This window comes from Eurosta solidaginis, chromosome 2 (assembly GCF_040869045.1).
Source record: "Eurosta solidaginis isolate ZX-2024a chromosome 2, ASM4086904v1, whole genome shotgun sequence".
Classification (NCBI taxonomy): domain Eukaryota; kingdom Metazoa; phylum Arthropoda; class Insecta; order Diptera; family Tephritidae; genus Eurosta; species Eurosta solidaginis.
The window spans coordinates 59,340,615-59,366,857 of record NC_090320.1 but is presented as its reverse complement, the minus strand read 5'-3'; the positions used below and the strand labels follow the sequence as shown (position 1 = coordinate 59,366,857).

The window sequence follows — 26,243 nt, the reverse complement described above, 5'->3', positions numbered from 1 at the left end:
AGGGCCTCTTCGTAGACAATTTGTGGGAGGGACGCAACAGATTAAATGGGGTTACACTGAAATGACAGTCCTTGGTCGGGAAAAATCCCGAGTCGCTCCGGTACATAGAGCCGACTTGCCTTGGGAAGCGCCGTTGCGTCGTAGGTTAGAGGATATTGATGACAATTCGTGATTGGTCGCACCTATTAGGTGGGGGAAGCACTGATACAACAACAACAACAACCTCTTCGTAGCTAAACGATATTTCAGGCAGGGCGAACCGAAAGAAGATGCGCTAATCAACTCGTATAACACCTGGGGTCGCGGCAGAAAGTAAGAGTGCCTCGAAGAAACCACTGCAGTCTAACTGGCTTAAGGTTTCATGAAATTTGCACAGTCATTCATCGGGTTTAGGACGAGCTACGTGAAAACTGATTTTATTAATAAAGCAGAGAAGGTTCCTGTGACAAGTACTTTTCTGATGACGAATACGGAAAAAGGTTTAAAGACTTCAATGCCTCGAATATCCGGACTCTTTCAAAGTAAATTAAAAGTGCACGGCTTGTTGAGGCCGTCGATAACGTAAGGCAGCATTACATTACCTCCAGGTCTGTCACTACGCATTAAATGATGATGAGGCTGACGTGTATATGGTGACATAACAAACTAGAAAAGACATGCGATGATTGTCTCCGCGACGGCTACAAATCAAGCTTGTCCACATTAACGCCCATATGTGCAAAGAGTAGGTCTTTGGTTCTACAGACGGAAAATTCAACACTTACGATGTAACATCTCTCAATGGGTTGAGTTGATTCACTTCACCCCAGCTCAAAATTTCGTCATCTATGGTAACAGGTTTGAGAAGAAAAAGATGCATATCTAAGATAGAGCTCTATTATGTGTTTCGCAAGAGAAGAGCTTATACAGATTAGATTTTGATATCCTCAACAGAGTTCATGAATAAGATGATTCCTCGGAGCTAAAGTCACACCAACAACTATGAATTGCTAGACATTTTGAAAATACAAATAATTTGAACTTTTTCATTTATTATTAAAATTCTTAAGTATATATGTATGTATGTATTTTCGGGTACAGTATATGCTTAATTATATTTAAACTTATATCTAAAGGTCATAGGTTTGAGTCTATAATATCAATATGATATGGTATGGGATGAGGAATGCGAAGCTAAACGATCTTGGTATGTGTTGTCCGAGTCTGAACTCCTGTAATGCCTACTTTCATTATCATATGCGGCTTGTTGGTCTGAGGAGGGCGAGCTTTGGTGATCACTGTTTTCATAATGCTTATCAATATAGTTTGCATATTGTGGAACTGATGAACAGCCGGGGTTCGTTGATTCATAATGGGGAAGGGATAAATTGTGCTTATGCTTTTGTGCCACAGTGGATTCTAGAGATGCCTGATTCGAAGCCGGGGAAGATGGTTGTGAAATAGGATTGTGTAGAGTAGAGGAAGCTGAAGATAGGCCGTTTGTATTTGAAGCTGTCGGTATGCTATTATGAGCAGCGTTGTATGCAGGTGTATACAAAGTTGGTTGACCGTATGTTATGGGCGTATCTTTATTAAGACTTTCCATTTGTAAAAGACGAGTCAGCTCATCAACGGAATAACTAGCATCCATTAATACATCTGGATATGTGTAAGTGTCCTTTGGATTTTCGTAAATGGCACGCGCGTGCTGAGAGTACGATACGGGGATTGCGTGTGCTTGTGATTGTGGTAACACCGCATGTGGTGGCAGTGATTGTGCTAGTTGTGGTGCCAGCTGTGGGTTAGGTGGTTGCTGCAATGCTGGTTGCACTTCGTAAGCTAAATTTGATTGTACATAAGGTTCAGCATGTTCGTTGTTCGTTTCAATTGGATATACTTTGTGTATGAGGGGTGCGTTTGTTACAACAGCTGATGCTGCGTGAATGCTAGGGTTATATGGCGCTGGCGCAGCATCTGGTACGAAGCGGTGCAGATGAACATGATCTGTTTCAATATTACCATGTGGTAAACGATGTGAAGTTTTTGAGATTTGTGTGATTTGTTTATCAGTTGCACCATCTACCGTTACTTTACGACAAAATTCCTTGCAGCCAACTTTACATTCACAATAGCAACGATTGTAAGTGCTAGGAGTTGTGGAGGGAGTGTTGGCTGCATTAGCTGTGACATTGTGTATGTAAGCTAACGGTGCTTGTGTTGGTGCCGGTTGTTTTAAAATATACGGACGCGATGTTGTGTAAGGTTGCGGTGTTGTTGGAACTGTCAGCAGTATTGGACTTGCGGTCGTTGTTGTAGTTGTGGTACATTTTGAAATTTCATCACAAGGTACCTCTTCCCACACTTCCTCTTCACATTGTGGACAGAAATGACGATAGCTCGGTGCAACAGCAGCGGGTGTAAGTGTCACTACACAAAGCAGCAACAACAAATTTATTGATACACACTGAAATCGAAAAAGAAAGTAAAATTAATAAAGTGAATGCAAAAAATTGGAATGCGAACAAAAAAAAAACACACAGATATGAATATGCAGTGGGCTTTCACATATCCCGTTATGTTGTTGTGTGATTGACCGCAAAATGGGCGTATGGCTGATAAGTAGGTTAGTGCAACGATAGCAACTTCGTTAAAGCCGTTATGTAAAATAATTGACGATAACGCAATCAGCGCAGTGGCTAGACCTACTACAGGTTGTGCTGACGTATAATGAAGGGAAGTGGTGTTGGGTTGGGTGTTTGAGTGTTATTAGTGACCCAGTCCGTTAACAATTTACCTTTAACAGCATTTTTGTTTTTTTTTTTTTCATGCAAAGCTGATTACTACGTGTACTCCACGCCGGCTTACATATTCTACTTAAAACCTATTTTTTAATGCATTATGTTTTATAAGCCGTTCATTGTGCAAAAAAAAAAAAAATGTTTGGTAAAATTTTAGCACGCGCTCAAAAATTGTTTGGTAGGTTGTACCAGTAAATAGTTTTGGTTGAGGGCACGTTTGTCACACTAATTACACCTAAAAATTTACAAATATCACACAACTTCTTTAAAATATTAAATATCAAATTGTATCAACTTCCTATATCATAAGTTGTACATAAAACACATATTAGGGATGCTCTATATAATCAAGCTATGGGAAAAAACAAATTTCGAGATATCGGCGCTGTGGAGAAATACAGTTTTCATATTCCTTTCGATAGCCATCAAAGATCCGTTTACTATAATCATGAATGACTGGTATTCCCCTACTTAGTGGTAGTCTACCAATTCATCTGCCTCCAAATACCTGTGCCGCTGGGAGAAGGAACTATTTTTATACTCAGCTGAGCAGAGCTCACAGAGTATATTAATGTCCGTCTGTCTGTCCGTGAACACGATAACTTGAGTAAATTTTGAGGTATCTTAATGAAATTTGGTATGTAAGTTCCTGGGGACTCATCTCAGATCGCTGTTTAAAATGAACGAAATCGGAATATAACCACGCCCACTTTTTCGGTATCGAAAATTTCGAAAAACCGAAAAAGTGCGATAATTCATTACCAAAGACGGATAAAGCGATAAAACTTGGCAGGTGGGTTGACCTTATGTCGCAGAATAGAAAATTAGTAAAATTTTGGAAAATGGGCGTGACCCCGCCCACTTTTAATAGGAGGTAATTTACAAGTTTTGCAAGCTGTAATTTGGCAGTCGTTGAAGATAAATAAAAAAAAAAAAATTTAGGGCGCGATAAACTCCGAAGAGATCTAAGGCCGAGCTTCTCTTCCAATATGCGTCGTGCTAACCTTGATTTGCCCTACAAATTGGCCGGACGGGACCTACATATTTTATGCCGACTCCAAACGGCATCTGCAAGGCAGATGAGTTTTCACTGAGAGCTTTTCATGGCAGAAATACACCCGGAGCGCTTGCCAAACACTGCCGAGGGGCGACCCCGCTTAGAAAAATTTTCTTCTAATTGAAAAGCCTTATTTCTAAAATTTTGATGTTGCTTTGCCCGGGGTGCGAACCCAGGGCATACGGTGTGATAGGCGGAGCACGCTACCATCACACCACGGTGGCCGTCTTTGAAGATACCGTGATGAAATTTGGCAGGATCGGTACTCCTATTACTATAAGTGTTCTAGATAAAAATTAGCAAAATCGGATGACGAACACGCCCAATTAAAAAAAAATTTTACAAAAAATTTAATATCTTTACAGTATATAAGTAAATTATGTCAGGATTAAACTCCAGTAATGATATGTTGCAACAAAACACAAATATAAAAGACAATTTTAAAATGGGCGTGGCTACACCCTTTTTCATTTAATTTGTCTAGAATATTTTAATGCCCTAAGTCGAACATAAATTCACCAATCCTTGTGAAATTTGGTAAAGGCATAGCTTCTATGACGATAACTGTTTTCTGTGAAAATGGGCGAAATCGGTTGAAGCCACGCCCAGTTTCTATACACAGTCGACCGTCTGTCCTTCCGGTCGGCCGTTAACACAATAACTTGAGCAAAAATCGATATATCTTTACTAAACCTAATTCACGTATTTACTTGAAGTCACTTTATCTTGGTATTAAAAATAGGCGAAATTCGACTATGATGCCCACTTTTTCGATATCGAAAATTTCCAAAAATGAAAAAAATGCCATAATTCTATACCAAATATGAAAAAAGGGATGAAACATGGTGACTGGATTGGTTTATTGACGCAAAATATAACTTTAGAAAAAACTTTGTAAAATGGAAGTAGAAGAAAATGAAAACCTTCTGCAGGGCGAAATCAAAAGCCCTTGGAATCATGGCAGGAATATTGTTCGTCGTATTTAATATATAAATATATTAGCGGTACCCAACAGGTGGTGTTCTGGGTCACCCTGGTCCACATTTTGGTCGATATCTCGAAAACGCCTTCACATATACAACTAAGGGCCACTCCCTTTTAAAACCCTCATTAATACCTTTACTTTGATACCCATATCATACAAACACATTCTAGAGTCACCTCTGGTCCACCTTTATGGCGATATCTCGAAAACGCGTCCACCTATAGAACTAAGGCCCACTACGTTTTAAATAATCATTAACACCTTTCATTTGATACACATGCCATACAACCACATTCCAGGGTTATCCTAGGTTCATTTTCGTACATGGTGATTTTCCCTTATTTTGTCTCCAAAGCTCTCAGCTGAGTATGTGCTGTTCGGTTACACCCAAACTTAGCGTTCCTTACTTGTTTGTACTTCTTTTATAATAGTTTCGTTCGATGTTTTTCCGCCTATTTCCATACAAAATTGGAGGCTCTTGTAATCAATTTTTGAATAACTTTTCGGCAAGATAGGGTCTTGAAACTTGAAGCACATATCTGAAACCAGTGACAATTGGACGTGAGGGAGAAAAAACGTGGTCCAAGGCTCGTGAAAATTCTTAAAACTTTGGAATTTTTTTTTTCGTGTTTTCAGGATCTGAAACTTTGAACGAAGATTTGGATTCTAATACGTTGTAATATCTAGGCTAAAAGAGTTTTCTAGATGGGCCAAACATTGAGATATTTGTCCGGTTTGTGTGAAAACCAAATTTGACAAGGGATGTCGGAAAATCGTTCAAATGTACATCATTTAGAAAGTCCATTTACAACATGTGGAATCTTGGACCGCTTTTTGAGTAACTTCCCGTAGAGCTAGATTCCTGAAAGTAAGAACTTACTTCACAACCCCATTATAATGCAACGTAAAGGATAACAGTTATCGGGCTGTCCAGGCACCGTGAAAATTCAAAAAAATGGTCCGAACTTAGAAATTTTGCTTTCGAGTTTTAAGGCACTTTCTGATTACCCAGAGACCTGAAATTTCGAAAGAGACTTTTGGCTATCCTATTACCTTCAAGAATTGGAATAAAAGAGCTTCCGATATTGAGCAGGGATCGGGATATTTAGATATTATTACTATAAAGATTTTTATGAGATGCAGATTACCACATTTGTATTCGCGGAGGCTGAATTTTTCAACCATCGGACCAACGGCTGCTTCCTGACCCACTCTGGCGTTAAAGCTACCAAACATGAATTTAATATCATGGCGGGGGCATCACTAGCCGGGCATCGAATCTCTTCCATAAATGAGTTCGGTCATTTCAGGGAAAAGCCCCGAAATCACATCCCCTAAAATGATTGATCGCATCTGAGGCGTTCTGTAGGGTTTTTAATTTTAAGGCGTTTTAACATAGAGGTTCCAACTCCAGGCTTGCGTTTAACGACAGACTGGTCTTTTCTCTATTATATTCAATTCCCTGAAGTTCTGATTCATGCCGGTAAAGGGCATGCATAACCTCCGATGAAAAATATAATCGAACGAGCGCATGCCTTTAGATTGAAACTTAAGTTTGCTCGATCCAATTGGAAAGTAAGGCGATATAGAAAACCTCGCTGATAGCCAGAATCAGCTGTCTTAATATCGTGTATAAAGTTCTATCTAGAGTACTGTGGAAAAAACCTGGTTAATCTACTAACGACCAGATCTTCACGATGCACCAGGTCATGGAGACGACTCACGAGAATAGATACACACTATCTTTTTGTCTACTTCACTTCAAAACAGCGTTTGACAGCTATATCTGATTTTAAGTTCCGTGCAAAGTTAATAAGGCTTTGCTAAATGTCATTGAGACCATCAGCTCTGTAAGGATAGAGAAGGACTTCTTCGAGCGACTCGAAGTCAACCGAGTCTTCATACATGGCGACTACTTCTTCAACCGTATGCTGGAGAAGACAATTCTAGCAACAGAAATAAACCATTATGTCACAATCTGTTAGAAGAGCGTACAATTGCTAGCGTATGCTAAAGATATTGATGTCAATGGCCTTAGATAAAGAGGGAAAAGTAGATCTTGCGGTAAATGAACACAAAATAAAGTAGTTGCTATCATGCACAAAAGAGTTGGCGTATCCGAGCCTTGGTAGCCACAGCACTGTTGATGCATTATATATACATTTTTTGACTATGAAAGATATCGTTTATATGGAAACCAGCAATAACAGCATAAACAATGCCTGCTTAGAAATCAAACGGAGAATAACTCTTGTCCAGAGTTACATCGGACAACATCTTTGCTGCCCTCTCTATCCCGACTGATGCCCGTCAAGGGGAGCGTGCCTCCCGCAAGGTAATTGAATCCGCCTCGGCACGTTTCATTCCCTCCGGGAGAATTCCCGAAATTCGGCCCCACTTCCCGACGGAGGCCGCAAACTTAGCGAGAGAACGTGACCTTATAAGACAGCTTGATCCAGGCGACCCCCAAATACGGGATATAAACCAACGCATCAGATTGCTTGTGGATGAACACAAGCGGGCGAAATGGGAGGAGCACCTAAGAGGTTGTAACCTCTCTACCGGTGTGGGTAAACTTTGGTCCACCGTAAAGTCCCTATCGAGTCCGCCTAAGCACAAAAACAAAGTTTCCATCGCCTTTGGCAATAAAGTGCTGTCGGATGCGAAAAAATGTGCGAGCGCTTTCTGCCGACAATATATAATGCGTTCTACGGTCGACAAATATAGACGGAGGGCCAGCAGACACGTACATAAACACAAATTCAGCGCGTCACCAATCACCATCACCGCTAAAGAGGTTGAGGACGCCATTGGTCACGCTAAACCATCCAAAGCAGTGGGCCCAGACGGCATAGCCATGCCGATGCTTAAAAGCCTAGATGTTTACGCGGTGTAGGCTGTCACCCGTCCCATCTCCCTCCTTTTATATATGTATATCTATGAATTTATATATATCCCGTATCTTGTATTGTATTCGATTATTGAATTGTATTGTATCGAATTACCCCTAGAATCAATGCATTGTATCTACCTTTAAAGTACCCATTGGGTCTCCTCATGGGCGTGTGGCAGCTTCCGCCGCGCAAATCCACCAAATGGAATTCGCAGCAATTAGATAGTAGCGATCCGGCAGGACCGCTACCTGTCAAAACACCACCACCTTTTTGGCAATGTATGTAAAAAAATTTGATCATTGTCAGCTGAACAATCTCCGTACGTTTTGCAAAATTTATTATTATTGGTTTTTTATAAAGTTCCATATAGTTGTGAAAAGTTTCTTTTGTGATGCAAATCAATCTGATTTTCTCTTGAGCCTCCATACTATTGTTCTTATTATTGTAAACATCGCAAATAAGCGCGTGTAAAGTTACCAATTAAATTGAAGTATATTGCTATAACTCGCTAAAATTGTAAAAGTGTGAAATAAAATTGCGTTAGCAGTCATAAACCAATTCGTTGACTCCATAAAATCGAAACGTCTGATTGAGGACAAGGTAAATAGTGCTGAATACAGAATCTTTGTTCTTCACACTCCTCCATGCGTCGTGTATGCCAAGCCAAAGGTGGCCGCCCTATAAGAATCTTCCCCAGAATCACCAGGCACCACTTCCGTTGTCGTGATCAATTTGGTTTTGCCCAGAGTTGGACGATCAATCAGCGTACAACTATATTAATTAAAGAAGACCAGCGTCTGCCGCAATTATCATCGTGCAGAGAAGAACCTACGACAGGCAGCACGACGTTAACCACCACTCATAACCACCAGCGCTGCCACCAGGGAGCCAGTACTGCCGTGCCCAGCCACTGCATCCACATCACCAAAAGGGAGCCATTCCCCAACCAACCGTACCAGGAAATCGGTGAGTAACACCTTCTCATTTAACTAATGGTCCTTCGTCGCCATTGACGAAACCAGCCCCTTGTAATATAATATACATATATTGAATATATCCTTCCCAAATAAATTTTGGCGGCTCCCGACCAGATACACTTTTCCCGCCAAAAATACATTTTTCCCGCCATAAAATTTATATGTATATTCCCACCACCATATACAAACGTACATAAAAGCGGTGCATTACAAACCGGCAGATCCCACTCATACTCTCACAAAGTTAACTTGTGTCCCTTGCGGTATAATATAAATACATATCCCCACATCAGTATTACTCGGGATGCCCAGCAGCAAATTTGGCCACATTCACATAGTTTGAATTACCCAGCAGTAAATTCTACCGCGCATCCCAACTGGTCCCCCCCAATCGAATATAACTGGTCCAAGCCTACTACACTCTCGACCAATAGGAAAACTTCTCCCTTTGGTTTTCCCATATAAATAAACACTCGGCAATCTCCAAAATAACCAAAATAGCTAAAGTAAAATTAAGCAAGTCTCTCTTCAGAATGGCTAGCGTGGTCGAAAATACATTTATATCCGAAACGGATCTCTTTACTGATTACTGCGCTCGGTTCGGCACAACCCTGATCGAAGATAACACCGAGGCATCCCTAAAAATAAAAGACAAAAATATCGATGTGTTCTTGGAAAGGGTACAGAGCGCATATGACGCCGTCGTAGAGTCAGATGACAACGACCTTCCCGACGACTTTAAGGCCTCAGCCTTCAATAAATACCGCACCTGCCTTATAGAATATGAAGACACAAAGGCAAGAATAGGCGATCAGCTCCAGCTAAGGGTACTAAGCAATCCCGTCCCCGCTACAACCACCACTCCCCAAGAAAGTTCCGGGATGCACCTCAAAGTACCCCCCTGTGACACCGAAGTATTTTACGGGAGTTATGATCATCGGCCGTCCTTCCATGACATGTTCACGGCGGTCTATATCAACCACCCCAAACTCTCGAGCGCCCAAAAACTGTACCACCTCAGGTACAAGACCCAAGGAAAAGCCGGCCAGATAGTAAAGCTATTCCCACTTAGTGATGACAACTTTGCTCTGGCGTGGGAAGCCCTGAAATCCCGTTATGAAAACAAAAGAGTCCTGGTCGACAATCAAATCCGAATTCTCATGAATCTAAAAGCGATTCAATCGGAAAACAGCGAAGAAATCCAAAGATTGAAATCCTCTGTAAACAACTGCCTCCAAATATTAGCACCCCAACAAGTCTCGACAGAGAGTTGGGATCCCATTTTAATTTATTTAGTAACGTCCAAGCTCCCAGAAAATACTGTTGCGCTTTGGGAACAATCATTAAGCTCCAGACGAGACCTACCGAACTGGTCCCAAATGGCTCAGTTTCTGCCTACTCGCTACGAGATAGTGGAAAGGGTGGATCAATGGCGACCAGCCAAACCCCGATATAATCCACCCTCCACCAACTTCTCAAGGCCTTACCCAAGTCAGAACAATCCCCAGTTCAGGCAGGCTCAAACCCAAAACCAAAGCCGCAACCCCCCGCAGAACAGCAACTATACCCAAAATCGCACAAATGCTCATGTGGCCGAGCATCAACAAATCTACGCCTGCAGAATGTGCAAGCAGGCCTCCCACACGCTACAAAGCTGCTTGCATTACAAAAAGCTGGCAATCCCTGAACGGAAAAAATACGTGAGAGAAAACAATATGTGCGAAAACTGCCTGTCCAAACCCACCTCTTAAAAGATTGCACAAGCACAAGAACGTGCCTCTACTGCCAAGGTCGCCACAACTCCACCCTCCACGACGCCGGAGTATGTCATAAAAACAATGGCCCTTGGAAAACAACAGCTCAAGTAGCAACTAGTCAGAACGTTACCAACCCAGATCCCAACGAGGAACTTCCCACCACCTCAAACGCTGCCCGCATCCAATCTTTGCATGCAGAAAATGATAGCAAGATTATTCTCCCCACAGCGATAGTGTCCATAGAACACCGAGGGGACTACTTCAGGCTCAGAGCCTTAGTGGATCAAGGGTCAGAGCGTAGCTTCATCTCATCAAAAGCTCAAATCAAGCTAGGCCTCCCATATACCCACTCCCTATTTGAAATATCGGGCATGGGAGGCGGAGTAGTACAAACCTCCAACAAGTTATGCTCACTGTCCCTAGTCTCAAATGACCACAAGGTGAAAATAAAGGCCCAGGCAATAGTGCTACCTCGGCTTACTAGGCAACTCCCAACACTCAGGCTAAATAACGACCAAATGCGTAAATGGTCACACCTCAAGCTAGCAGACCAGAATTCTCAGAATCCCTCCCAAATCGATCTGGTGTTAGGCAGCGATCTCGTCCCTCAAATCATGCTAAATGGCATAGAAAAAATCTCGCCCACACTGCTAGCACAAAACACAATATTTGGCTGGATAATAAGTGGTCAAACCCCCGAAAAGATCGGATCACACTCCTCTCAAGCGTGGGAAGTGACGAATGTCCAGCTGAATGAACAGCTAAGACAATTCTGGGAAATCGAAGAAATACCCAGAACGCGAGTGGAAACCCCAGAAGATAAAATGTGCGAAGAATTTTATCAAAGCACCACCACTCGCATGTATGACGGTCGATACATGGTTCGGCTCCCATTTAAATCAACATTCCCGAACGATATCGAGCTAGGTCAATCCCGTACTGCAGCCCTACGAGAGTTCCACGGCATGGAACGTACTCTCTCAAAAAAGGGCGATCTCAAGCAGCAATACGACCAGGTACTCGAAGAATATCTGTCCCTAGGCCACATGGAAGAATGCAGTCCCAATGAAATAGAATCCCTGGGTAAATACTGCTCATTCTATCTCCCTCACCATGCAGGCGTAAGGCCAGACAAGAAGACAACAAAAGTCAGAGTTGTATTCAACGCCTCTAAAAAGTCGGGTTCCGGCCACTCCCTTAACGATGTTTTATGTACCGGACCAACCCTCCAACCCGCTCTCTGACTTATGTTGTTGAAATGGCGAACATATAAATATGTGTTTAATGGCGATGTCGAGAAAATGTACCGCCAAATTCCAACGGATAATATTCCGAACCCCCGAACACAGTCCAATAAAGGACTACAAGTTAAAAACGGTTACCTTTGGGCTTAACTGTGCGCCTTTCCTAGCTATTCGCTCTCTACACGAGCTGTCGAAAGATATAGCCGATTCCCATCCACTCGCAGCCCCAATACTAAAATCCGAGACGTATGTTGACGATATTTTATCTGGCAATCATGATCTCCAATCAGCCGAGCAATCCCTAACAGAGACTATAGACGCTCTCAATTCAGCCGGCTTTCCCCTAAAAAAGATCACGGCAAACCATCCCAACATCCTCCAAAAAATATCGAAAACTGATCTGCTGGAAACAAACTTTCTCGAGTTCAAAAAGACTAGCACCGCCAAGACCCTGGGCATCTAGTGGAACGCCCTAACGGATACATTCTCGTATACCGTCGACTCAAATCCGGAATCCACTGCAGCCACGAAGCGGCAAATTCTCTCCTTCATTGCGAAACTTTTCGATCCCGCAGGGTGGCTGACGCCCATAATGATCCAAGCGAAGATGCTCATGCAAGAATTGTGGTTAGACGGGACCGAATGGGACGAGAAGGTCAAACCCATCCGTCTAGCCAAATGGGCGCAGTTCTCTCAAAATCTTCCCTCTATCTCAGCCATCCATATACCCCGATGGATGAATTTGACGCCCGATCAACAAGTTGAGCCCCACGGATTCTGCGACGCCTCAGAAAAGGCTTATTGCGCAACCCTGTACCTAAGAAGTACCGTCGGTGCTCAGGTCCACTCTCGCCTGGAGCTATGCGGAGCGCTCTTATTAGCCAAATTAATCGCAGTAGGCCAACCTCATCTCGGCCTAAGCCAAAAAAAATTAATCATGTGGTCCGATTCGGAAATCGTGCTAGCCTTGTTGGAAAAGCCACCCCACTCGTGGAAAACATACGTCTCTAACCGAACAGCGCAGATTATAGACCTCGTTGGAAATGTCCCTTGGCGACATGTGCGAAGCAAAGACAACCCCGCGGATCTTGGAACCAGAGGATGCAGCCCCGAGGATCTCGCTAACTCATCGCTATGGTGGAATGGTCCAGAGTGGCTTTCCCGACTCCTTGCTTGCGAAAGAACCTCCCTCGAAAATTCAAAACCAATCGGAAAGCGAAGTCCCCTACTGGCACTTGACCCCTTCCTGGACACAAACGGGATTCTCCGTGCCAACGGACGATTAGTAAACGCCGACATGACCTACAATGAGTGTCATCCCATCATTCTCTCCGAAAAGGCTCGATTTACTTCCCTCTATATAAGGTTTCTACACGAGAGCTTCCTCCATGTGGACCTCCGCCTCCTGCAACAAGCTATGAGGCAGAAATTCTATACCCCCCGACTCAAACCTCAGCTGAAAAAATGTATTTTCCAATGTAAAGTCTGCACCATCCATAAGCGACAAACGCAATCCCAAATAATGACAGCTTTACCCCCCGAACGATGCACTTTCGCGCCCCCTTCACTACTACTGGCGTAGACTTCGCCGGTCCGTTCCAAATAAAAGCTTCGATGCTCCGATCTCCAACACTCGTTTGCTTCACCACCAAGGCGATCCATTTGGAATTGTGTTCGGATCTCACCAGTAAAGCTTTTCTCGCTGCCTTTGCCCGGTTTGTAGGGCGTCGAGGGTACCCGAGACAAATGATGAGCGACAACGGTACAACATTCATTGGTGTTAAGCGAGCTACTGAAGTAGAGTTCGTCACCTTCCTCAACGAAGTCTCGACAGATATTGTCCGAAAGTATGCGCCACAAGGCATCGATTGGAAATTTATACCCCCAGCGGACCCCACTTGGGCGGATTATGGGAATCTGCCGTCAAAATCTTTAAAACCCATTTTAAAAGGGTCGCCGGAACACACAGCTTCACCTTTGAAGAATTCTCGACTCTATTAATTCGTATCGAGGCCGTTCTCAATTCTCGTCCTATCTCCCCGCTTTCTCAGGACCCAGCGGATCTCACCGCCCTCACACCTGGCCACTTTCTCCGAGGCGCACCCCTTCTCGCCATCCCCCAACCGAACTATGAACACCTCTCTATGATCAACCGTTGGGAACGGTTGAAAGTTTTACATCACCAATTCAGCAAGCGCTGGAAGAATGACTATCTCATGGAGTTGGACAAGCGTTACCGATGGCAAACCGCTCAACCTCCCCCAAAAGTCGGCGATCTAGTCGTCATTAAGGAAGACAACTTACCCCCCACCGAATGGCGTCTAGGTAGAGTGAGGAGCACTCATCCTGGCAGAGACGGACACGTACGAGTGGTCGACGTACGCCCTCAAAACGGTGTTCTCACCAGGCCGCTGACAAAATTGTGCTTTCTGCCACCACCGGAGCCCGACTCAGATCCCCATGGTCCCCTATCATCTCCCGAACCAACTACAGTCCACTAAGCGTACATATCGACACTATTCCAGAACCCAACTGAATCATCCCGTGTCTCTCACAGGCAGTCCCTAACTCAACGCGTCTTCTCAGGCGTAAACCTAACATACATCTATATGCTCTCTTCCGACAGATGGATCGTCAGCGCCCTCCGGTTCCAACACCCCGACGCTCGCTGTCATCGCAAGTGGTTGTGCCCGCGGCCCGCTCGCAACGTAACGAGGCAGTGCCGGATTATCGAAAGTGCCGATTGTGCATGCGGCATCACGCACTCCTGAGGTGCCCTGTCTTCCCAACTATGCAGCCGCAACAACGTACGTTAGTCGCTAGGGCACACCAGTACTGTCTCAATTGTTTGACGCTGTCCCATCGCACCAACGAGTGCACCTCCACCGAACGCTATCGGCTCTGCGGGCATCCTCACCATACATTGCTACACCGGGAGACCGGAGGTCGACAGCCGCCGTACGTCGCACCATCACAACAGGCAACTCGGCAACCACGTCATCCGGAGCAGCGCCGTCACGATCCCGCCGTTCAAAGTCGCACTGCTCGTCGTCGTCAACAGTCCAAAGGACGTGCACCACCCACGCATCCAACCCCGCGGCCTAGCGTTGGAGACCGTACCATCCGGTGCACCGCCACCGGCTTCCGCACATCCATGTATAAAAAAAGGTTGGAAAGATCCTGATCCAGGAAGCAGTACGCGCATTGCAGGAGCTGAAACAAACATTAGGCGCTTAGTGCGCCTAGGCGGCCCAGGATGTTTACGCGGTGTAGGCTGTCACCCGTCCCGTCTCCCTCCTTTTATATATGTATATCTATGAATTTATATATATCCCGTGTCTTGTATTGTATTCGATTATTGAATTGTATTGTATCGAATTATCCCCTAGAATCAATGCATTGTATCTACCTTTAAAGTTCCCATTGGGTATCCTCATGGACGTGTGGCAGCTTCCACCGCGCAAATCCACCAAATGGAATTCACCGCAATTACATAGTAGCGATCCGGCAGGATCGCTACCTGTCAAAACACCACCACCTTTTTGGTAATGTACATACAAAAATTTGATCATTGTCAGCTGAACAATCTCCGTACGTTTTGCAAAATTTATTATTATTGGTTTTTTATAAAGTTCCATATAGTTGTGAAAAGTTTCTTTTGTGATGCAAATCAATCTGATTTTCTCTTGAGCCTCCATACTATTGTTCTTATTATTGTAAACATCGCAAATAAGCGCGTGTAAAGTTACCAATTAAATTGAAGTATATTGCTATAACTCGCTAAAATTGTAAAAGTGTGAAATAAAATTGCGTTAGCAGTCATAAACCAATTCGTTGACTCAATAAAATCAAAACGTCTGATTGAGGTCAAGGTAAATAGTGCTGAATACAGAATCTTTGTTCTTCACACTCCTCCGTGCGTCGTGTATGCCAAGCCAAAGGTGGCCGCCCTATAAGAATCTTCCCCCAGAATCACCAGGCACCACTTCCGTCGTCGTGATCAATTTGGTTTTGCCCAGAGTTCGACGATCAATCAGCGTACAACTATATTAATTAAAGAAGACCAGCGTCTGCCGCAATTATCATCGTGCAGAGAAGAACCACCAACGCCGCCACCAGGGAGCCAGTACTGCCATGCCCAGCCACTGCATCCACATCACCAAAAGGGAGCCATTCCCCAACCAACCGTACCCAGAAATCGGTGAGTAACACCTTCTCATTTAACTACTAGGGAAAGAGGCTTTCAAATATTTAGCGTATGTCTTCAACCTGTCTCTTTCCACCTTTGTCATACCCGAAAAATGGAAAATGGCCAAGGTGGTCCCGATATCTCTCCTTTCGCCAGTAGCAAAGACGCTTGAAGCCATTTTGCTCCCCTATTTCCAAGCAAATTTGCAGCTCGCCTGTCATCAGCATGGCTTCAGAAAACTCCATAGCACTACCACCGCGCTAAATGCCATTAGCACCCAGATAAATTGCGGTTTAAATCAAAACCCCCATCATAGAACAGTACTCATATCGCTAGACCTATCAAAAGCTTTTGATACGGTCAACCATGGCTCGTTAATGCAAGACCTGGAAGGGTCTACCCTTCCCCCATGTCTTAAAAGGTGGACCGCAAATTATCTGGGTGGTCGGCAGCCATCCGCGCAATTTAGAAACGAAACATCAGAACCAAGAAGAATTAAACAAGGGGTGCCACAGGGTGGTGCCCTATCCCCACTTTTGTTTAATTTCTGGATATCTCAGCTACCTTCACCACCGGAAGGAGTCACAATCGTTTCCTACGCCGATGACTGCACAATAATTGCCACAGGCCCAGGCCCACAGATCGATGAGTTATGCAATAGAATAAACGGCTACCTCCCTCATCTCTCCAGTTTTTTTTCCTCGCGAAACCTGGCGTTATCACCGACTAAATCCTCCGCGACCTTATTTACAACATGGACGTCCCAAACGTCGACCATTTTGAACATCCACGTCGATGGCACTACGCTACCGACTGTCCTACACCCCAAAATCTTGGGTGTGACGTTTGATCAGGATCTACATTTTGGTGAGCACGCAGCCGCAATTGTTCCGAGAATTCAGAGCCGTAACAAAATCTTCAAATCGCTCACTCGCAGTACTTAGGGAAAAGATAAAGAAACGCTCATGACTACATACAAAGTAATTAGCCAGAATACGTGCTACGCGTCACCCATATGGTCGCCAAGCCTAAAAATTACCCACTGGAAGAAGCTACAGGCCTGCCAAAATACTGCTCTCAGAATCGGCACGGGCTGTCTTCTTATGTCCCCAGAAACCATCTGCGTAATGAGGCGAGAATACTCCCCATCAGGGAGAGAAATGAGATGCTGACCAAACAGTTCCTGTTGAATACCCAGAAACCTGAGCATCCCAACACACATCTGATTGATGAGCCAGCACCGCCTAGGGGCTTAGGGAGTCATCTCCGTAAGCACTTTGAGGAAATACGGCACCTGAGAACCCAGCCGTATGAAGCGAAAAAACACAAGCAGGTCCTTGGTGAACTCCACAAACAGGCGGCGGATATTTATGCCGGGAATTGCTCGGTGAATCAAGTACTCAAAGAAAAGTTTCCAAAACTCGCGGAAGAGGAACGCATACTCCCCAGGGAAACGCGTGTCACTCTTGCTCAACTTCGTTCTGGATACTGTAACAGGTCAAACTCTTACCTATCCAGAATCAACCCCGACATACAAAATGTATGCCCCGCTTGCAATGTGTCCCCACATCACACCAACCATCTCTTTAATTGTAATGTGGAACCACCGCCTATAACACCCCTTTCCTTATGGTCCACCCCTGTTGAAACAGCAAGTTTCCTTGGACTCCCGTTAGAGGCTATTGATGACAATTTGTGATCGGTCGCGGCTGTTAGGTGTGGCGAAGCACTGCTACAATAACAACAACATTGTGTTGAAGGTGGTATGACCTTTACGCAGATATGGACATAGTTGAACGAATAAAAGCCCACATCATGTTATGCGAATGGACGAAGAAGCTTCGGCCCAGACATCGTTTTTGGAAGCAGAGAAAGGGTAGGATCCCCTTTGAGTTGAGAGGGGCAGGCGCAGGAAGACTTGGTCTTCCTTGGTGCTCACACTTGGCGCCAGTTAAGATGAATGAATGGATTTCTGCGTAAGGAAGTTCTTGCCTTCAATTCGCGACAAAGAGTGCTGAACTAAGTTTTTGCACACACTAATGTACTTTATTTCACTTTTTTATTTTTTAAAACTTAAACACAAATATGATGTCTTATAGTTGTAAAGCCTAGGGCTTGAACTGAGAAAACATTTTTTTCGTGTCCTTCATTTTATCGTCACATAGTACTATGTCGGCAAAAGAAAGCACACGAAGAAATTGTTTCTCAATAAGTCCATATACTCTTTAAACACCTTTCCAATCAAGTAGATGCCAATGCCGAACGATATAAATAATCGAAATCCCTTATATGCGGCGGTGTTTGTGGTAGAACTCTATAAGTCATTTCAGCGTCTTCATTAGGCAAAGATCCCATCATATCAGACATACTGGTACCGAATGCGAGGAATAAGGGGGGCGAGTTAAGTGGTACTCCAACTGACACAGCTTTCTCTTGCTCGATTGGTTTAGGTATATTAGGCACAGCTTCCGCTTGCTCATCGCTAGACGCATTGTGGACGTCTTGATAAGCTGTTGCCTCAGTTGTAGCATTGGGAAAGTTAGTTGTGGCAGATTCTGTTGTGGGTTCGCATGTTGATTCATCTGCGCTTTGTAGTGATGGTTGATCTGTTGTTGTATTGGATTTCTGTGAATTTATATCATTTAGCTCACGTGAACCTATTGAGTTTTTCAAGTCTAGAGCCTCATATTTTTTTGACGATTGGTCCTCTTCTTCTATTTGTGTATAATTGTTAGATTCGTTTGCGTATTCTGTACTCTCAACACTTGTTTGATTATTACTTGCAAGTTCTTCTTCATCTTTTATCTCTATGTGTTGTGCATCTGCTTTTGTCATCCCTAAATACAGCTTGCTACTTTTATCCCTTTTTGGAGCATTCAAAATAATAAACTTTATCTTTTTGCCTTTTTGTGGTATTTGGTTAGCACTTCCTTCGTTTGAGCGCGCTTCAATTGCTTCTTCAGGCGCAGTTTGAGTTGACTCATCTTTGTTGTTAATCGCCTGGCTACTGATCGCATCTCCCCTCTCTGCATCTTGCTCATAACGTCTGAGACTCTCATAGTAACCGGGTTGACCAGCAGTAATTATTTCGAGTGGCTCATTTGGATTTAAGATTTCATATTTCGGTGTACCAAGTTCGTAGGTGATCGCATCTCCTTGTCGTATTTCATTGTGCAGATCATCCCATTTCGAAATCGTATTATCTTTAAGTTGCTCGTAGGTATCGTGAATGAGTGAGTGTTCATTGCCGTTTGCATTACTCTTTAGGCAGACGACCGCAATAATTATTGCTAACACTTTTGTTGCCATTTTACTACTGTTGCAATTTTTCGTTTTAATTTTGTGATTGTAGCAATTTAGTATAATGTGCGAATTGGAGAAGTAAAATTTTTAAAACTGAGCAAATGTCACGACCATCTGCAGAAGCCTCAATTTGTAAACAAAGTAACAAAACACCGCTCTTCCGCTTTACATCCGGAATGACGCCACATACGAGGGTCAGCTGATAATTTCATAATTTCACCAATTAAAGTAGCTTCGATTAAAGTAAGCTAAGAGAGTACCAACGATATTGATAGAAGGAGGGAAAGAAGAAACGATTAGAGTACAAGGAAAAGGAGAAGAAAGGCACTGAGAAAAAACTGAGAGAGATAATGAGAAAAAGAAAGGCAAAAGAGAAAAAAAAGGCAAAGAGAAAGAGTAAGAGAAGGTATCGGGGTAGCGTAATGCCGTCGATGTGGATATCCGATATCCGAAATTTTCCACGTCCACGTCATAAATAAGGTCGCCGAAGACATGGTCGTTGATAGTGTGAATTAACGCGAATCAATTTAATTTGTTGTACTTTCGCTGTCAGAGTATACGCATAAACTCATGACTCTCCACCTGTTTCACAAAAAGCAGGTCTTGAGAACTATGAAAACCTCAGCATAAAAGAACCACGCAAAGAGAAGAGACAGGGGTTGGAACCAAATTTTCTTCTTCTAAATGTGGGTGGTGCCACGCCCATATTACAAAATTTTTTGGATTTATGTTTTGCATCATAAAACCATTCCACCTACCAAATTTCATTACCTTAGTATTCGTTTTGGAATTATTAAATTTTTTCCATGTTTATCAATTTGTGATATCGGAAAAGTGGGCGTGGTTATCTTCCGATTTCGCTAATTTTCAATACCAATCTATTCTCGGTCCAGATAAGCCCGTTTACCGAATTTGATGAATATATGTTAATATTTTCTCAAGTTATCGTATTAAGGGACGGACAGACGGACGGACATGGTCACATTTTTTTCGATACTGATGATTTTGACATATGGAAGTCTATATCTATATCGATTCCTTTATACCTGAAGATTTTGGGCTGACACCTTCCAGTCCTTTGTCGGCTAAGGATCCAATGCCTGCTAATACTTTTCATCTTGGAGTCGCCCGAAGGTCATTTGATAAATATGTGAAATATTTGGTTCAATTGAGTTGAGTCCCCGATATATTCGCCTCGCCATGCTCCATATTGGGCGACTATGCGATCCTTTTAATTCTACATGGATCTCAGACGAGACTTAGCTTGGTTAAGTTGAACTGGCCTGTCAATAAAAGCCTCAAAAGGTGTCAACAGTGCTAACAGAATTTGATTGACTAACAAAAGAAAACTCTTATTAGGTAACGGGATTTCTCCAATAAAATAACTCCGTCCTGTTGGTAAATACTAGCCCTTACTATAGTATGCACCTCGTCGTTGGTGGGAGCGCTAACCCGAACTCAAAACCGCCCGATTATGGGGCTGAGAGGTTTAGGCGCCTGCATCTATGATGCTTCGCTTCATAGGGATGTCGATCACCAAGAACTGTTAACCTCCTTTTCGGTTGTATTTGAACGGGAACAGCCGAATAACGTAGCTTTAAAACAACAAAGGCGCTGCTGTGTCGGACGGTTTTTTATCCCAACTCCCACCTTCCAGAACAGCGAAGCAAGCTAGCCGGAACGACAAAAAAAAACTCCACGAGATCTGCAACGCAGGGCGAGGAGGAAACTTTATGTATTAAAAAGCCAGTTGCAAGAAGAGGAGGGCAACAATGGCATGGACAGAAAAGGCGAAAAGGTAAAAAGCCAAAACGAGGGAATGATCGAACTCCAGCTTACTCGGGGTCATACCAAATGGAGCGGACGCTGAGGCCCCCGCTTTAACCGAGAAGAAGAAGATGATATTATAAAGCAGTCCCTGGCAGTGGCGCTACCAGATTGCAGCAATCTCAAAGGGCACATGTATACCTAAAATGGAGATCCGTAGAAGGGGAGCTGATTAGTATGATGATAAAATGATGCATAATGAACCAAATAAACTGCTCCCGGTGGGATGGTTCAATGGGTTTAAGCTTATGACCAATAACGCAATTTTTTAATGGCTGCAGAAAACTGCTCCAGACCTTCAAAGGCAAGAAGCCACATGTTTGAAGATGATAGATAGGGCTCCGATGACCAAGTGACCAAAGGCCATGTAGATAACACGTATGGTGAAGCCGAAGTGTACGCTAAACATATTGCAGCGCCAAAATCCGAATATACCAACATGGATTTGTTGTATCTCAACCGACGAATGTGGGCCAGCACTACATCCTCGAAATTAATGTGGAAGGATAAGTTCTACTTACAGCATGGGAGAATGTCATGGGCAATCTTTATGTGCGCTTTAGGAGGAGTCGTAAGAACAATAACCCCAATACGTAAAAAGGGAAGGTATAAAAGGAAAGTAGCGGAAATGACGAGCGCATTGGCGAAATGGCGGAGGTATTGGAAGCAGACAAAGGGGAATGGGCAGAAAGGGACCTCGAGAGCCCAAAGAAAGCATCAAATGGCGAGATAGGTACAGAAGTGGAGGTGATGAAAGTAGACTAACAGCTCAATGATGCTGCGAGCAGGAAGCTATAAATGCACCTACGAAACGTGAAATCAGCCGCAAAAGGCCACTGTTTGGAGACAAACAACTTAATGGCACTGCGCTAATACAGGAGCCAAGGCTCGCATCTGGAGGAAACGTTTTTGAACACAGCGCATACGGATTCAGCGTATATTACGCAAATTGGAATGCAGGATTAGAGCAGCAGTTGTTGCAAGGAAACATCTATCCTTATATATGCTATTTGCTCTGAAATGTGTACGAACTGACGATATTAACGATAAAGGTGTCCGTTTTTTGCTATATACTACAGTGTATTCTACAGGTGGCTTTTGGTGGAACTTACGCTTATTCCAAACCTTCTGCTAACGTTCGAATCGTTAAACTGTTGAATAAATCACTCCAATATTCAGTATTGCAATATGGTCTTCATTTAGTCTACTTGGGTGTAGTACAATTATACTCCAATATCACGTACTTCACAACAGCGTGTTTAAATCAAACTAATTACTGATTGTTCAGCTCGCGCTGCTTTTATACTCTCCGTTGCTTCGTTCGCATATTTCGCCAAAGGTCTAGATGTTTCACTTTCTATAACTCTTGTATCTCGTGCTTGGTAATTAGTTATATGAGTACATGCACATTTGTAGTTTATAGCCATATGCGTGTGTATGTGTGAGCAATTACTTCGGCTGATGATTACATGTGTTTGTGATGATTACATCGCTTCTACATAAGTATTGCTAGCTTTAATGTGTACATGTACATAAGAGTGGCTGCTCATGTTTTTGTTGTTGTGTGATTTTTTAGTAGCAGCTTAGTGATGCTAATATTCGTCACAATATATATGTTGGGCAAACGTCAAGGAATGTGCTTGCTAACACATTGAGTTCTGAGCATGAAATATTAGGATATGAATGAAGGATCCTTCGCAGGCTTCTCGGACCATGCATATATAAGTTTCACCATCCACCTGCAGAGGGTAGAGAAGGGGGGAAACCTTTGGAAACTTCAGAGGAGCAGGATGACATTGGCTAAAAATTCTTTTCAGATTTCACGAAAATGTTTATTACTGCATGTTATAAATCAAGCCACAGCTTATTCAAATCGATATTTTTTAAGATTCTTATTTTTATGCAATTTGTTTGTTTGTGCCGAAATAAAACGTTTTAATTTAACAATCTATTAAATTTACATTTTATGTGATTTTCGTTATCAGTTTGTCAGAGCTTTTATGCAAATATTCTGATATGCATACACGCAATAGATATACACTGGGAGAAAAAAGAGAGATTTGCAAACCGAAGTGCAACCACACTTTATGAGAAGTTTGAACTTCAGTCGAGGCCTTCTTGAACTTTGCCGAGTGATTGCTAAGATTGAGGCTTATAGATAGATAGCCTATAGAGAAAGGGATGAGTGTGAGGAGCTTGAGCTTCTGGCCACCAGGAATAACGCATGCAAATTTAACCAAAAAATTCGGTGACAGGCGGAAGGTTTTAAGTCCTGTAAGAACAAAAACGAATTAAAACGCAGCGGCTGCGCTGGCTAGGCCATGTTATGCGAATGAAAGATGATGCTCCGGCCAAGAAAGTGTTTCTATCGGAACCCGCCTGTGGAAGCAGAGGTAGAGGGCGGCCCCCACTCCGTTGGAAGGACCAGGTGGAAAACGATTTAAACTCCCTTGGTGTGACCGATTGGCGCCGGTTGGCGGAGCGAAGGAGCGACTGGCGCGCCTTGTTGGACGGCCATAACCGCTTAGACGGTTAAGCGCCAATTAAGTAAGTAAGTAAGTAAGAACAAAAACGGCGACCGATGTCTAGAGAGTATTAAGATTATGGCGGGAACACTTCCCTGCTCTCATAACTGGAGACAACGTTATACCTCCCAGGGATGATGAACTTGATCACGCAATCGACGATGATGGAATAAATGTCCCCCTCCCGATTATCACGAAGTTAGGACGGAAATACCCGGATTAGAAAACAACAATACCGCGGGCGTTGACGGATTGCCTTTTGTACGAAGGCGAGGAGTTGGTGAGGCACATGCACCAGCTTCTGTGCAAAATATTTTCGAACGAATGCATGGCCGACTAGTGGAGTCTAAGTGTTCTTTGCCAGTCCGCAAGCAGGGGAATCCTGTAAACTGCTCCAATTATCGCGGAATGAGCCTTCCTATTTATCGCATATAAGGCCCTGTCAAGCGTATTGTGCGAAAGATTGAAGCCAACCCTGGATCGCCTGATTGGACCTTATCAATTCGGCTTTAGACCTTGTAAATCTATCATGGAACTATGCGCCATATCTTGAAAAAAATCGCGAAAAGGAATTTAAACACATAACTTCTTCGTCGATTTAAAGCAGCCTTCGACAGCATAAAAAGGAGATGCTTCTATGCCGCTAAGTCTGAATTTGGATTCCTTGCAAAACTTACACGGCTGTGTGCAAAATGAGGTTGAGTAACACCATCATCTCAGTCAGACTTGGGAAGGAAATTGAAAAAAGAAGTGGAAAAGATGGGTTTGACGGTGAATGAGAACAACTCGAAGTACGTCCTGTCATGAAGCAAAGCGTCAGCGCATTTGCGCTTTGGCAACCACGTCATTCTTGGCAGCCATAATTTGAAAATCGTAAAAGACTTCATTTATTTGGAAGACAGCATTAACACAAACAACAATATCAGCATTGAAATACAGCTCAGAATCACTCTTGCCAATAAATGATACTTTGGACTAGACAGGCAATTGAAACGTTAAGTCCTCTTTCGGCAAACGAAAACCATGCCCTGCAAATCACTCATTGTACCGTCCTGCTATTTGGTGCAGAAGAAACGATCATGACAACATCAAATGAGGTGGGGCTCTGGGAATGTTCGAGAGAAAAGTTGTTCGAAAGATTTACGGACTTCTACGCATTGGCGACGGCGAGTACCGAAGAAGATTTAATGATTAGCTGCAAATGCTTTACGCAGGCATCAACATAGTCCAAAGCTGCTACTCCATGTTATGCCAATAACAGATGATGCTACGGCTAAGAAAGTATTTTTTATCGGAATCCGCTTATTGAATCAAAGGATGAGGGCGGCCCGCGGCAAGACCAGGTGGAGAAGGATATAAATTGCCTTGATGTGGCCAATTGGTGCCAGTTAACCCAACGAAGAAGATAACCATAACCATTTAAACGGTTCAGCAGCAATTAAGTAAGTCAGTAACCAGTATAAAAACTAAAGAAATCAGCAAAAAAGTAGAAATTCTAAATTAATAGGAAGTTACAGAAATTTTAAAGTTTAGATTCTAGAGCCAAATTAGCAACGGATAAAATAGCAGTGCTCTAGTGTTAGATTGTAGGGCTTCGGTTTTCTCCAAGTGTATGTGCGATTGTCTATGCAAGAGACTAGTTGGGGACAAGTTTACTAAGTAATAAAAGCAAAAAAAAAACTCTATACACGCAGAATTTATAAATGCAAACAAGCATTTTAAGCTGAAAATTGGAGCAAGTTGGATTTAAAATTTTAAACTACAGCAGTGTTGTTACTAATTGTACGCACTAAAAGAGATAACAAATAAAAACAAAATAATTAAAACTGTATATACACGCGCCAAAAAATTTAGAATAAATAAAAAAAAAATGAGTAATACACGTACATGGAAAAATAAAAAAGTGGGCATGCGATTCGATAAGGAAAGAGGTTAGAAAAAACAAGTAAGGATGGGACTGTCTTCGGCTGTGCCGAAGACTTCATACCTTTCATGAAAGGGGCTGAATAACAATCTTATCCCATTGGTAATATCCAAATAATAGGGTGTATAAGATAAAAAATATATAGTGAACAGATTTACATACTTAAGCGATTTTTAAGATAAATATAAAATAAAACAAGTAAGGAAGGCTAAGTTCGGGTGTAACCGAACATTACATACTCAGTTGAGAGCTGTGGAGACAAAGTAAGGGAAAATCACCATATTGTAAAAAGAAACTAGGGTAACCCTGGAATGTGTTTGTATGACATGTGTATCAAATGGAAGGTATTAAAGAGTATTTTAAGAGCAAGTGGACCATAGTTCTATAGATGGACGCCGTTTCGAGATATCGCCATAAAGGTGGACCAGGGGTGACTCTAGAATTTATTTTGTACGATATGGGTATCAAATGAAAGGTGTTAATGAGTATTTTAAAAGGGCTTGGGCCTAAGTTCTATAGATGGACGCCGTTTCGAGATATCGCCATAAAGATGGATCAGGGGTGACTCTAGAATTGGTTTGTACGATAGGAGTATCAAATGAAAGGAGTTAATGAGTATTTTAAGAGGGCGTGGGCCTTAGTTCTATATGTGGACGCCTTTTCGAGATATCGCCATAAAAGTGGACCAGGGGTGACTCTAGAATTTGTTTGTACTATATGGGTATCAAATGAAAGGTGTTAATGAGTATTTTGAAAGGGAGTGGGCCTTACTTCTATAGGTGGA

At 43.0% G+C, this 26,243-nt stretch overlaps 2 protein-coding genes across 2 annotated transcripts; both read right to left on the bottom strand.

Annotated features, from left to right (window-relative positions):
• Window positions 1-1,011: 1,011 nt before the first annotated feature.
• Window positions 1,012-2,853, bottom strand: LOC137242151 (uncharacterized). The gene is made up of 2 exons (XM_067769514.1): window positions 2,774-2,853; window positions 1,012-2,443 (listed from the first exon to the last, which is right to left on the bottom strand). Exons 1-2 carry the CDS (start codon window positions 2,804-2,806, stop codon window positions 1,139-1,141), a joined length of 1,338 nt encoding a protein of 445 aa, XP_067625615.1. The 5' UTR covers window positions 2,807-2,853; the 3' UTR covers window positions 1,012-1,138.
• A 15,047-nt stretch (window positions 2,854-17,900) lies between these two features.
• Window positions 17,901-19,230, bottom strand: LOC137242150 (uncharacterized). The gene has a single exon (XM_067769513.1). The coding sequence runs from the start codon at window positions 19,187-19,189 to the stop codon at window positions 18,122-18,124; it is 1,068 nt and encodes a 355-aa protein (XP_067625614.1). The 5' UTR covers window positions 19,190-19,230; the 3' UTR covers window positions 17,901-18,121.
• Window positions 19,231-26,243: the final 7,013 nt, after the last annotated feature.

Coding starts and splice junctions, on each gene's coding strand:
- LOC137242151 (XM_067769514.1), bottom strand. CDS start 2,806: ATGAAAAAAAAAAAAACAAAAATGCTGTTAAAG. Junction 2,444..2,773: donor AAACAAAAATGCTGTTAAAG/GTAAATTGTTAA, acceptor TTTCGATTTCAG/TGTGTATCAATAAATTTGTT.
- LOC137242150 (XM_067769513.1), bottom strand. CDS start 19,189: ATGGCAACAAAAGTGTTAGCAATAATTATTGCGGTCGTCTGCCTAAAG.